Source organism: Muscardinus avellanarius (genome assembly GCF_963383645.1).
Source record: "Muscardinus avellanarius genome assembly, chromosome: 1".
Taxonomy (NCBI): Eukaryota; Metazoa; Chordata; class Mammalia; order Rodentia; family Gliridae; genus Muscardinus; species Muscardinus avellanarius.
The window spans coordinates 193,402,626-193,417,563 of record NC_137786.1 but is presented as its reverse complement, the minus strand read 5'-3'; the positions used below and the strand labels follow the sequence as shown (position 1 = coordinate 193,417,563).

Here is a 14,938-nt window from a genome sequence, read left to right as displayed (position 1 = left end):
TTCCTTCCCACTTGCAGATATCCCCCTTGTCACTGTGCAGAAAAAGAAAGAAAGAAGCTCATTGGCATCTCTACTAACATGGGCTATCGGTTCAGCTTGTAATCCTGTGATTTCATTTAATTACAATTGCGTTCTGACTCCAAACACAGCCATGTTGGGAAATAGACTTACATATATGAATTGGGGGTATATCATTCTCTGCAGAGACCCGTCCCACACAGCCGACTTCTAGAGAGTTCACAGCTCGCTTCCGGCTCCCCCATGTGGGCAGCTTCCACGCAGGTCTGCAGGAAGCCCCGCTGCCTTCCCAGTGACCCCTGGGCTCCTGTGCTGCCTCCTGTCAGGTCCATTCCCCAAACTGCAAACCTCATGTGCCTCAGCTATTGCTGCAGCACCCAGAAGAATTTCTCTGCCATCTACTAGGTTAAAGATTGGAAAAAAGACCCAAATATCCACATGAAAGCGGACCATCCTCCTATTATACCTTCCTGTGTCCATTACCCTCATCTGTATATTCTGCTATGGTCCACAATTCTCTGTATTAAAATGCCCTTTAAAGTTACCTCCTGGTTTCTGCTGCTGACTGGACACTGACTGATAAAGAGAAGTTTCCCAGGGTGCCTGCTCTTCAGGACACCACATCCATTTTGAGGCAGGTAAGGTACAGAGAGGGTCAGGAAATATTCACAAGGGCCACGGCCTCACAGCATCCCTGAGCCTTGAAACAGGACAGTGAATGGAGAGGGAGACTTTGCTGCTCGGGCTTGTCTTAGACAGAATGCACAGATATTGGCGATCACTGGCTCTGTAGTGACAACTGAGAACTGAGCTGAAGATCCAGGTGGCCTGCAGGCGCAGTGCACACTCCAGGGCCAGGCCTCCTGTGGCTGTGTGCCCTCTCTGGAAGCTGAGGCCTCTGAGGACAAGGGCCCCAGGGAATGAAAACAACAGAACATAACCTAACAGGGCCTGGGGAGACCCACACATGGAAAGGCCTGGGAAGAGCATCATGGAGGCACAGGGGCTGGGGAGGGAGGAGGAGGGTCTGGCTGCAGAAGGGTCAGGGCTGGTGCCTCTCCTGAGCAACTGTTGACATCATATTCTTACACACTCACACCCAGGCTGGATCTCCATGGTGTTGTTTCTTGTTCAACCTTTTTGTATCAAACAGGCACCACTAATGGAAAATAAATAACACAGTGGCTACAAATCCAATCTCCAGTGCATTTATTAAAAGTGCATTTATTAAAACACTTTGTGGGCCCTCCACCATTTTCTGTAGACACTGGTAACAACTCCAGTCTCTGTGCTCAGGGGCTCACAGATAGTGCACTGAGCCACGGTGAGGAGGAAGCTCAGTACTTGTCAGGCAGGCCTTTAGGTCTGTAGCGATTGGGGTCTCCACCACTTCGGCCCCATCTGTTGGCTTCCTGGTCAGCCTCGGCGTCCTCATGTCCACGGCCAAATAATTGCTGAATATTTTCTCTGGTATTACTAGTCAAGGCAGACAGAAAGGTGATTGATTAATCAATCACCATGGTGATGAGCCACAGCCAGCCCTCCCAATCCTTCCTTTTCTAGGAAATGGCTCCATAGGAGGCCAGAAAGGCCAAGGAAGGGGCTAAGACTCTGCCCCTGCCTGGCACCATCCCACTCAGCCCAGGCTGGACAATGAGGCTGGGTGAACAGCGCCAGAGAGGGAGGGTCAAGATGGCTCCATGGCCTCCCTTTCTTTGTGTGGGAGCAGGCTCATGACTCCTCAGCTATTCCCTGGCTCTGCAGAAGCCCACACCCTGCCCTGGCTGGAGGGAGAGGGACAGGATGGGCAGGAGGACTAGGGCCCAGCCTGACAGAGGCCTCCTGCAGGGCTCATTCTCTGTGATCCCCACCACAGCCAAGAACAGGCACCCAGGAATCCATGTTACCTGATCACTTCTGCAGCCCAGGCACCTCCAGGTCCCCTCCGGGCAGCATCATAGTTCCCCTTAGCATGGAAGTATTTGTCTGAATTTATGAAGTTGGCTTCTCTCATGTCCCTGTAGGCTCGCCACATGTCTCTAGTCCCTGAACCAAAATCAAAAGACACCAAAGAGATCAGATGAGGTGAGCACCAAGACTGTGATGGCACCTTCAAAAGAATCCACTGAGAACACAGCCAGGGCCTCAGCTTGAACTCAGTGAGACCCTGTTTCAGAATAAAGAATAAAAAATAGGGCTGGGAGTGTTCTCAGAGGCAGAATGCCCTGGGCTCCATCCCCACTACTGAAAAACAAACAAAAACTCAGCCTGTGTTCCTTGTACTCTCAGAATCCTCAACTTTTTCTTTTTTCTCTTTTCTTTCTTTTTTATTTTATTTTTGCAGTACTAAGGATAGAACCGAGGGGCGTTCTCCCTCTGAGATACACCTCCATCATTATTTTTTATTCTTTATTTTGAAACAGGGTCTCACTGAGTTGCAGAAGACCTCACTACGTAGCTGAGGCTGTCCACAAACCACGATCCTTCTGTCTCAGCCTCCCAAATGCTGGGATCACAAGCGTGTACCACCACATCCAGCTAGAAGCCACATCTTCATGGACCTTTGCCTACTCTCCCTGGTCTGCGAGGAACTCTAATGGCAGCCATTGGGGGGTCCTGTGCAGCTTTACCTAACCACTGTGCTGCCGAGCGCCACCTTACTTCGGTGTGAGATCTGGAAAGTAGAAAGGATCTGCTACTGTAGACTAGGACGCCTCGTGTTCAGCACGATGGCAGAGCTGGAGCAGCCGGTTCTGTGTCCAGGGCTGTCCTGAGCACTGCGGGGTGTTCCCAGAACCCTAGGCCTCAGCCACCTGTCATGCTGTGGTGTCCCTTCCCCAAGTAGACAACCAAACAGGTGGGCACACATTGAAAATGTCCCAGAACCAGAATGTGGTCTCAGCTCCAGAAGCACTGCTCTGGAATGCAGCTGCACAGGATTAGGGACTGGGAGGAGTGGGGTGTGGACGAGGACGGAGGGTCTGAGCAGGCTCCAGACAGCCAGCTCTCCTGCCCTGATGCCTCACGTGCGATTGTGGGCTCTGAATGTGCGTCCCTGGGGTTGAGAGATCTTTCCCTGCTCAGGAGACTCTGCTGACGCTGTGCTTGTGGAGGAAACACTGGGGTCAGGCTCTCAGCTGCGCTTGCAGGTTCTCATCACCTGGGGAGAGACTGGGAGTACAGATGCCCAGAACCCAGCCTAGGCAGCTCCTCAGAGTCCTCAGTGGAGGGAGAAGGGCCCTAGCAGTAGCAGTGACTATAGCTGCCCAGGGCATTCCTGTTTGCCTGACATTGCTGACAGTGGGGCTCAGAGGAGGGGAGCAGACACAGACACCTGGCAAGATTGGCTTGGTGCACAGCTGGGTGAGAGCCCCTGTCTGCCACCTGATCTATTGAGTCCAGTCTAATAAGTGCTCCCCAGAGCACCAGGTGTTCCTGCCACCAGGACAGCACCAGGGAGACAGGGCCCCTCCCTTCACCAAGCTCAGAGGGAACCCCCAGACCTTCCTTCCATGGCCTTACCTCCAGCGGCTTCTGTCACGAAGGACCACCATCCACTGTTTACTCCCAGGACCAAGGAGCAGAAAATCAGGCCTGTGAACAGCTTCATGGTGCTGAAAAGGAAGGAGAGAGAAAGGATGCACGGTTGGAATTGACCCCTCTCCTTTTGACAGCTGCATCACAGAGGCTGGTTGCTCGCTTCCTTGGTGAGCATTAGGATCTTAGAAGTTCCTTGGAAGCCTTGCAGTAGGACCTCACTGAGAGCCACAGTCTCTTATCTTGACCCCATCAGTGCTGAGCCCATGTGTGTCTAAAGGACATCACAGTGGCACTGATAGAGGACAGCGGAGTTGGGAGCAGACTGCAGCTTCACAGAAGTCTATAACTCATTTTCAATTACTTCCCCATGCCCAGCACAAATCACACATGGAATGAGTAAAAATCAGAATCATTATTTCTAAAGGCGATGAGAAAGAGAAAATAGTCAAATTTTATAAACTCACTCCCTGCAGCCTTTCTCACCTGATGCTCAATGGAACAGAGCTGCTGGTCGCTGGCTGCAGGGAGTGGAGGCTGCTATTTATCCTGAGCCTTCTCCCCTGGCCTCCTGGGCAGGAGGGAAGCCAGGTGCCTGGGAAAGTCCCTCCAGGTCATTTCCTAGAAAAAGTGCAATGGAAAAACCACTGCGCTGTTGTGAGCTCTCCATTCCTAGGTCATTTTCCCAAATTGTGCAACCTGGGGACAGGGCATCTCTTTGCTGTGCACGGCCAGCTCTTTGGGTCAGGTGAGCTTGTCTGTTGGTCAATCATGGGGGAGCTCAAATGGGGAGAGGCAGGTAATTAGCCCCGCTATGGAACCCCAGGATGCTTTAGGGGAAGAGGGACCAGGTCTCCTGCAGCCAGCACCTTGCCTTTCCAGGCTTTGTCTTAGAAGGAGCCTTGTTGGGCCTGATGATAGATTCTTCAGAAATTGAGCCCTTTGAGCTCCTGTCTAAACTCTTTGAGCTTCCAACCTGACAGGCTTGCCTCATCAACACACACCTGTCCCAGCATGCCATGTGAACAAACGGAGCTCTCACCTCTAAGGTGCCTAAATCTCCTGCCCAGCTGACTGCGCTAATTAACAGATATATTCGTTAGGCTGGCTCCTGAGTGGGCCAATGTAGTAAAGCGACATTTTAGTTCCCCAGACAAAATCTGGAGAGCCATAGTGTGGGAGGAAAGCATTTGGGCACGAGAACTGAGGGGTAAACTCTAAGAAGCCTATACAACGCATAGAATGTGCCATCTGTTATGGAAAAATGGCATCCCAGTGGGAAAGGGCCGAGCTCCCAGGCAGATGGAGGTGGGACGAGTTCTTGGACTGTATTCTGGGGGGATGGAGGGTCAACTTCTGTCTCCTTTCACTGTAAGACAGAAAGTTCAGCAGGCTCAGCCCAGCTCTGCCGGGGCTGGTGTAAGAGATGAAGGCCAGTACTCACACCAAGGACCAGCAGGGCTAGAGCTGAGTGTACATGAGCAGAGCCACCGGCTTTTAGGAAGATCTCTCTGTCACCCATCTTAACTGGAAACATTCTAGAAAAGGAATTCTGGGCATTTTAGTCCAGCCTCGACATCGTTGCAAACTATCTAAAGACAGTAGAGAAATGCTGCTTCTCTATCTCAAACCAAATGCAGTTTATTGTTAACTCCTTCTGTTTGCTGGATCTATTTGGACTGGCCAGCAAGTCCTATTATTTAATTCTCACCTTCCTGCAGTCTCATCGGTTGTTATTCTGTCATTCTTTGCTGATATCAATGAGACACAGACTCATCAATTCTGGACTTGAGAGATACCTAGCAAACGGGAGTGTAGACATACATGAACATTTTCTTTTGACTTTCCGAGGATGTCTTATGTGTACTAATGCCATTTATGACCCAAAGATTTCAAGTCTGTCCAATTTGACCTTATCACCAGGGCAGCAAGTTATCAATTTACAAGCAAGCCAACTTCATGCTCTGAAATTAAAGGATCAGAAGCCAGGTGTGGTGGCGCACGCCTGTAATCCCAGCATTCGGGAGGATGAGACAGGAGGATCTCGGTTCGCTACCAGCCTCGGCTACTTAGTGAGGCCCTCTGCAACTTAGTGAGCTCCTATTTCAAAATAAAGAATAAAAAATAGGGCTGGGGCGTAGCTTTCAGGTAGAATGCCCCTGTTTCCATCCCTAGTACCACACACAAAAAAAGTAATTAAAGGATCAGAATATGTAAAGAATGCATGAAACCTGCTGTATGTCACTATCATTATGAATAGCAATATGATGTGAAACTATAATGCATCAATAAATGTAAAAATAAATAAAAATAAGTAAATTTAGTCCTTTGATTTTTTATTTTTTTTATTTTTTTTTTAATTTTATTTTATTGGTGCACTGTATTCATACATCATAGTGGGATACAAACTTTTGTAGACATACATGCACACATCGCCCAGTCAGCCCCCACCCGATCCCCACCCCATTCTCTCCCCATCCCTCCCTCCCATGCTTGGCTTAGTGGTTGACATCTAGTATTATAGCAATTTATCCAAAATTAAAAATGATAATCTCACATAACAGTTTCATTTGTCTGATACCAAGCTTTTGATGACTTAAAGATAACATTTCAATATTTCTTTTTGCTTTCTTTCTTACCAGAGAATATTTTTTCTTTTTTTTAGGTGAACTATCATATATTTATTTTTCAGAAAAAAATCTATCCTGATATGGAATATGGACTCTAGATACCCAAAACAATCTCGAAGCAAAAACAAAGCTAGAAGATGTATATTTTCTGATTTCAAACCATATAAAGCTACAATAATTGAAACAGTGTAGTACTGTTCTAAAGGCAGATATATAGACCATTGGAGTTAAATACAAGCCTAGAGCTAACTTCTTCCCTATATGTCAAGTTATTTTTGACAAGGTTTCCACGAAGATTTGGTGGTGGAAATAATAATCTTTTAACTAAATATTGTTGAAAAATAATAATTACATGGAAAAGAATAAAATTGGACCCTTACCTAATCCCACATACAAGTATTAACTCAAACTAGATAAAAGACCTAAATATAAATCTTAAGACTATAAACTTTTAGGAGAAAATCTGGGTCATAAAACCTCACAACATTGAAATTGGCAGTGATTTCTTGGATATGATTTCAGTGGCACAGGCAACAGAAGAATATACAAACTCCCTAAAAAATAAAAGAAAATATTGTATATCCAAAGACAATGTAAACAGAGTTAAAAGTTACTCATAGAATTGGATAAAATATTTCCAAATGCTATATCTGAAGGTATATTAATATTCCAACTAGAAATCCTAAAAATTAACAACAATAAAGGCAAACAATACAATTTAGAGATAGGTAAAAGACTAACATAAATAATGAATCTCCACAGATAACCAATCTTAGTTGTCTGTTGGATGGAAACTCTTGTTTCTCTGGTTCTGGTGAGTGTTACCTATTTCTTCTTTGTAGTTAATCTCTTTGAGTATTTTCTCTAGTGCTGGTTTTGAAGACATAAATTCCTTCAGTTTCTGTTTGTCATGGAAGCTTCTTATTTCTCCATCTAATTTGATAGAAAGTTTTGCTGGATAGGAAATTTTTGGCTGGAAGTTGTTTTCTTTCAGAGTTTGGAATATGTTACTCCAAGCCCTTCTGGCTCTCATGACTTGGTTTGGGAAGTCTGGAGTGATTCTAATTGGTTTGCCTCTGAATGTCAGTTGGCCCTTTGTTTTTGTTGCCTTTAAGATTCTCTGCTTGGCTTCCACATTGGTCATTTTGACAATTATATGGCGTGGGGATCCTCTTCTCGGATCCTGTCTAAAGGGAGTTCTATAAGTTTCCTGGATCTGTGTATCAACCTCTTGCTCTATATTTGGAAAATTTTCTGCTATTACTTCCTTGAAGAGATTGTTGATCCCTTTGGTATCACTTTCTTTTCCCTCCTCTATTCCAATTATTCTTAGGTTAGCTCTCTTAAGATGGGCCCATATTTCTTCAATGTCAGATTCCTGCTGTTGGATATCTTTTTCTAGATTAGAAACTATGCATTCAATTTTGGATTGCTCATCTTCTAAGAGCGAGATTCTGTTCTCCATGTGGTCTAATCGGTTGTTTGTGCTTTGAATTGAGGCCTTTACTTCATTAATTGCATCCTTTATCTCTTTTTGGCTCTCTCTGAGTTCTTTTCGAAGCACCTCTATTATTTCTACAGTTATTTTCCTGATTTGATCTTCTAGAAATCTCTGATTTTCTGTTTTATCAGGTTCTGATGTTGTGGGGTTGTGCACATTCATTACTTCAGTGTTATTCCTCTTTCCCATGATTTCGGAGGTTTGTGCCTTCTCTGGGTTCTTCCCTTGGGTCGCTATGGCTTTACTTAAGGTGCTCTGGATCTCGAGTCTGTAGTATCTCAGACCCTACTACTCCTTTACTGGGTTGTATCACAGAGTCTCCGACCCAGGGAGTCGATAGAGGCTGCTTTAAACTATGGGGGGTGCCAGGTTGCACGCTCTCCTATGGTGTGATATCTCTGCCACCACCACTCCCTCACTGGGTCAAGTCCCAGGAGGCACAATACTGGGATTTCTCCTCTGTGGCCCGCAATTTGACTCACTGTTCTTGAGTACGTAGATGTAGCTGTACTGGACTCGGTGAATTCACTGCTGCTGCCGCCGCCGGTGGCAATATGGCGCCTCTGCCACGCCCTCGGCCATGAGGCTGGCGTATTTTTTCTTCTCTGGTTTTGATTTCCACTCTGAATCCCTGCAGCGTGTGCTGAGCTCAGCCACTGGGAGCTTTAAATGCTGTCTGCGCCGAAAGATCCCGCCTGGTTGTTCCGCATCGGCTCACCTCGGCTTGCTGTAGCCATCCGCTGAGTTCGCCGCTGCCGCCGGCAGTATGGCGCTGCTGCCGCGTCCTCAGGCGCGTGTGTCTCCTCTGTGGCCCTGAGCTCTGTTCTCAGTCCGCTTTCTCTCTGGAGCCTGGTGGTTTTTTTGTTTTTCTGGTGATGGTGTTTTCTGGCTATGAAAGGCGCTCTTTTTGTGGTAATGGAGATTGGTTGTTAGCGGGACTCTTAAGCCCCGCTTTTTTCGGTCGCCATCTTCCCGGAAGTCCTGATTTTTTAAAAAGGGTTTTTTTTCTTTTATTGTCTTTTTGGAATCGGGGCTCAAACCCAGAGTGCCACACCTGCAAAGCAGGCGCTTTGCCACTGAACTACATCCCAGCCCCCTTTGATTTTTTTTTTAACAGTTTAGTGTTTTTAGTTCTACTTCTTTCAGTTATTTTGTTAAATGTTATTGTAAATAGCACTGCTTTATAAATTTCATTTTTCACTTGTTTATTTCTAGTATAGAGAAATATGATTAATACACCCCAGGCATTTTTAAATTTTTTATTTGGAAGCACGGTGTAAGTTGGGAAGGCCTCACTGCTTTGCTGAGGCTGGCTGTGAACCTGTGCTCTTTCTATCTCAGCCTCCCAAGCACTGGGATCATAGGCATGTGCCACCACGTCCAGGAAAAAAAAAAAAAAAAAAATATATATATATATATATATATATATATATATATATATATATATACACACACACATATGTGTGTGTGTGTGTGTGTGTGTGTGTGTGTGTGTGTGTGTGTATTGGTGGTACTGGGGTTCCTGGAAGCCCTTCTACCTCTGGACTGCACTCCCAGACCTATTTTATACTTTTTTTTAATTTTTGGAAACAGGGTCTCTTAGGCCAGCATGGCTGGCTTGGAACCTGCGATTTCCTCCTGTCTCTGCCTCCCAAGCATGGGGATTACAAGCGTGCGCCACCATGCCTGGCCAGAAAATATTTTTTTTACAACTATTTGTTTAAAGTACTCTTCTAGAGCCAATTTAGCTTTAAAGTGACACGAGAATCCACATCACCTGTGAATGTGCCATTCATCCACCATCTGGTTCATGGACACTTTCATTCTATAGGACCTGGCTGAGCCCATGCAAAGTGCCAACCCTTCCAAGTGCCATAATATGTCCAGCCTCCTGGTGTGTATGTTGTAGCCATCATTAAATAAATATATAACACAAATAGGAACATTTCTTACTATCTAATCAAATCTATTTCTGACAATTATTGGGTAGCAGTTGTTTGAGAACCAGGGATAGCAAGTTTTTGTATACCAATTTTTTTTTTTTGCATGTTTGGGTGTGACATTGGGGATTCTATCTCTGAGCTATGCTGCCAGCCTTTTATTATTATTATTATTATTATTATTATTATTATTATTATTTGCAGTACTGATGATGGAATCCAGGGACATTCGATCTTCAAACTACACCCCCAGCCCTATTTTTTATTCTTTATTTGGAAGCAGGGTCTCACTGAGTTGCAAAGGGCCTCACTAAGTAGCAGAGACTGTCCACAAACCCTGGTCCTCCTGTCTCAGCCTCCCAAATGCTGGGATTAGAAGCATGTACCACCATGCCTGGCTCCTATTTTGTTTGTAAACAAGTTCTCACTAAGTTGCAGAGGGCCTCAGTAAGTTGCTGAGACTGGCCATGAATCTAATATCCTTCTAATCTCAGATTCCAAAGTACTAGAATAAGAAGCAGATTACACTTCATCTAGTTTATACAGTTTCTAAGAGAAAACAGTATAATCTTTTCCTAGTTAATTTTGACAAGTATTATGCAAACTATTGAAACACCTATTTTAAAATCCATAGCCATGGTGGTGGCATGCACCTGTATTCCCAGTACTCAGGAGGCTGAGACACAAGGATCACAGATGCTCAGCTAGCTTCAGAACTTAGCAAGGTCCTCAGCAACTTAGCAAGACCCTATTTCAAACCAAGAAACAATATGTAGCTCAGAGATAGAAAACCTGGGTTCAAACTCCAATACCACCAAAAAATAAAACAATAAATAAATAAATAAAACTAAAAAGCTGAAGGAAAGGATTTAATGTTTTCCCCAAATCTGATAAATATTTGAAGCAATGAACATGCTTACCCTGAAGAGATTATTTCAAAATATATACATATAGAGCCGGCGTAATGGTGCACACTTGTAATCCTAGTACTTGTGAGGCTGAGACAGAGGATCGCAGGTTTGTGGCCAGCCCCAGCAACTCATGAGGATTTCCACAATTTAGTTCAATCCTATTTAAAAATAAAGAATAAAATAGGAAAGACAGTTATGGTGGTGCATGCATGTAATCCCAGCATTTGGGAGGCTGAGACAGGAGGATTGTGGTTTGCGGACAGCCTCAGTTACTTAGTGAGGCCCTTTGCAACCCAGTGATACTCTGTTTCAAAATAAAGAATAAAAAATAGGGCTGGGGGTGTAGCTCATAAATAGAATGCCCCTGGGTTCCACCCCCAGTACTGCAAAAAAAAATAAATAAAAATATAATAGGACTGAGGGTATAGCTTGGAGGTAGAATGCCCCTGGGTTCAATTCCCAGTACCATACACTATACATACATACATAATTACATGTATATATCATATATACATGTCATAAAAACACCACATGGTACTACATAAATATGTATAATTTGCACATCAGGTAAAAAGAAAGTAAATTTTAATATTAGAAAACTATATTCAGAAAGAAAAACTCATCATCATCACCACTCCTGCTTCCATATCACTACTAACAAAATCACCTGGAATATTATTGGATGGCAAAAGGGAAGAAGGAAGAAGAGCAGGTGGCATGTAGGAAGAACAGAGACAGACCCAGCGAGAAAGTAGTTATATACAGTAAAAGCAGTTTAGGACAAGGGAGGTAAAGGACGCAGTGGCTTAGGACGCTGGTCAGCGGTGGGGATTGTTCTGGAGGTGGAGACTAGAACAGGTGCAGATTGGGACTGTTTCTTGCTTTGGGGCTGAGTGTGGGGTGGTGCTCTTTTAGGGTTGATACTTACAAGCTGATAGAATAACATTCCTAGAGCTCATGTGGACTGCACAATGAAACCACGAGGAGGATTCTGGATCTCCTCCCAGCGGTGCGCCATCTGCTATTCACAGATGTTCTAGAGGGAATGGAAGAGCATGGAGGAGAAGGACATCATAATGAGGGAGGCAAGCAGAGCTGTCTTTCAACACGGGAGGAAGAGAGATGGACAGAAATGGACACTTATAAACAGGAGTGGGGTTTTAAGCTGACCCACAGCATGAAAAAGTGGGTGCAGTAGCGCTCCCAGGACAGGTCACCTCTTGAGACCAGGAAGAGGAACACGTCTCCCTGGGGGGGGGTCACTTTGTGTGTCTGTGAGTCCATCTGTGAGTCGCAGCCACCTCATTCCTTCTATGTGTAGGCAACTTCCCCTAGGAATGCCTGGCTGTCATTCCTGAAGAAAAATTGTCCTTCAACCCCTTTTTGAAAGAAAAGCCATAGAGAATAGGAAGCTCATCCCAGGACAAGCAGCCAGGACACAGCCCCTTGGCCAGTCTCCTCCTGCTCTAGCCTCTGTCCCTGGACCATCAACATGTTCTTCTCTGGGCAGCTGTGAACCCCTTGACAGAGAAGGGCTGCTGTGTGGTAATTCCAGGTTGGACGGTTTGGTTGGGAGAATGCCATGGGTCACAGTCACCTCAGCTCTGGCAGCAGAAGCCCGGACATTGTCCCCTGGCCGTCTTGCCAGGCTTCTCTCTGACAGGAGCCCATCAATAAGCCTCAGAATGCCTTACATTGGTGTGAGGTCTGGAAAGGAGAAGGGAGCTGCCACTGTAGACTAGGATGCCTCACGTTCAGCACGATGGCAGAGCTGGAGCAGCCGGTTCTGTGTGTTTAGGGCTGTCCTGAGCACTGCGGGGTGTTCCCAGCACCCCAGGCCTCAGCTACCTGTCATGCTGTGGTGTCCCTTCCCCAAGTGAACAACCAAACAGATGCGCACACATTGAAAATGTCCCCAGAGCCAGAATGTTGTCTCAGCTCCAGAAGCACTGCTCTGGAATGCAGCTGCACAGGATTAGGGACTGGGAGGAGTGGGGTGTGGACGAGGACGGAGGGTCTGAGCAGGCTCCAGACAGCCAGCTCTCCTGCCCTGATGCCTCACGTGCGATTGTGGGCTCTGAATGCGCGTCCCTGGGGTTGAGAGATCTTCCCCTGCTCAGGAGACTCTGCTGATGCTGTGCTTGTGGAGGAAACACTGGTGCCAGGGCCCTCAGCTGCGCTTGCAGGTTCTCAACACCTGGGGAGAGACTGGGAGTCCAGATGCCCAGCCCCCAGCCCGGCAGCTCCTCAGAATCCTCAGTGGAGTAATGTACACTGAACCTGAAGGCCTGAGAATCAGAGGAACCAATGATGTAAATCCTAGTCTGGGGGCAACAGATGGGCTGAGAAATCTGACTCAGCTCAAGCACTTAGGGAAAGGGGGGCAAATTCCTCCTTCCTCTATCTTTGGTTCTGTTCAGGCCCTTCAGCAGATTAGGTGATGCCCAGTTATTAAGGATGCAACCTACTTTCCTAAGCCCACTCACTCATATGCTAGTCTCATGCAGATACACACTAACGAACACACCCAATGTGGTTAGTGTGGCCGTCCTGTGGCCCACTAAAGTGTGCATACAAGGGCTGGGATGTCCTTCAGGGGGAGAGTGCTGGCCTAGCATGCAGGAAGGCCTAGGTTCAATCTCCAGTACTGCAAAAGAAAAAAGAAAAAGAGTACATGCATAATATAAGTAACATCAGACACTAAGTCAGTTTTGTACCTTTTCTAACAGAGAAGAGTTGCAGATGTGTTATATGAGGATAACCAGGTCACTAACAGAAGGCATTTTGGTATGTTGAAGCATGAAGATTAGATCTACAAGTATAAATCATAAAATTCTTGAGTAAACCAAGAACTTTCTTCTTTGGATAAAATGCTGGTATTTTTTTTCACATGACAGATTAGAGAGAGGTACATGAACTTCTGCATTCAAGTTTTAATTCCTTAATATTTCTAGTAATAATGTGCTGATGATGAAGTTTTACATATCTACAAAGACTTGGAAGGCTTGCTTTATTTGACTCCAAAAGCCATTCTTTTTCTTACCTATCATCATTTCCTCACCCGTCCAAGATCTAGTTTCAGTACTGGCAACAAATATCGAATTGAACAAGACCTGATATCAACATTACAGTCTTTTGACAATGTTTTACATCTTCATATTTTACAACACTGAGCCCAAAGCTAACCAGAGTCCTGAGCCTTCTCTCACCAGCCAGTCTGCTATCTATCTCGACCATATGTCATTTGGAATAGAAGTGGCCTCAGACATTTACAAAAATCCTTTAACTTGACATTGATAATTGTCTTCAGATAAGAACTGTATGAGAAACTTCTCTTGTGACTGACTATATCAACAATTTTCCCTCCTATGTGAAAACTAGTTTCCTGTAAATATATCTTTTTATCATTAATCTCCTCTGCTTAGGAGTCCTCCTGAATTCCACATTCATAGTAGAAATATGTAAGAGTTATCAATGAGTCTACTCTGAGCTCTACATTCACTCTCCAGCCCTGTTGTGATGTTGGGGCTGGACCCACTAACCAGTTCTTGACCAGCTGGGCATGATGATTCTCTTTGGAGGTAGAGAGAGCTGGAGGGACCCAGGATATAGAGACCTCCCTTGCAGGTCCTGTGCCTGGCGTCCTTCAGTGGTACATTTCTACTGTGCAGGACACTCTATGGCACAGCCAGGGAGTTTTTGTGGAACCCAAAAGAAACGGCAGTTTCCCAACAATTTCTTTGGTACCTCAACTGGATTTTCAGGATTCCATTAACATCTCACTTGGGGTTGCCATAAAATTTCCACTGATTAAGTGGCTTTTTTTTTTCTTCTTTTTTTCAGGTCTGGGGATAGAACCAAGGGTCATTCGACCTCTGAGCTACTTTTGAGGTACCTGGACAGATACTATCAGGCTGGTATTAAAATGCCCTTTAAAGTTACTTCCTTGTTTCTGCCTGCTGACTGATAAAGAGACGTTTCCCTGAGAACTGAGCTGAAGATCCAGGTGGCCTGCAGGCACAGTGCACACTCCAGGGCCAGGCCTCCTGTGGCTGTGTGCCCTTCTCTAGAAGCTGAGGCCTCTGAGGACAAGGGCCTCAGGAAAAGAAAACAACAGAACACAAGAACACACCTAACAGGGACTGAGGAGACCCACACATGGAAAGGCCTGGGAAGAGCATCATGGAGGCACAGGGGATGGGGAGGGAGGAGGAGGGTCTGGTTGCAGAAGGGCCAGGGCTGGTTCCTCTCCTGTGGGACTGTTGACATCATATTCTTACACACTCACACCCAGGCTGGATCTCAACAGTGTTGTTTCCTGTTCAACATTTTGTATCAAACAGGCACCACAAATGGAAAATAAATAACACAGTGGCTACAAACCCAATTTCTTGTGCATTT

General features: G+C 45.6%; 1 protein-coding gene across 1 annotated transcript; it reads right to left on the bottom strand.

Annotated features, from left to right (window-relative positions):
* Nucleotides 1–1,355: 1,355 nt before the first annotated feature.
* Nucleotides 1,356–3,628, bottom strand: LOC308261024 (serum amyloid A-5 protein-like; the record flags this gene model as incomplete). Its single annotated transcript, XM_080692697.1, has 3 exons — nt 1,356–1,494; nt 1,926–2,064; nt 3,541–3,628. 3 exons carry the CDS (start codon nt 3,626–3,628, stop codon nt 1,356–1,358), a joined length of 366 nt encoding a protein of 121 aa, XP_080548823.1.
* Nucleotides 3,629–14,938: the final 11,310 nt, after the last annotated feature.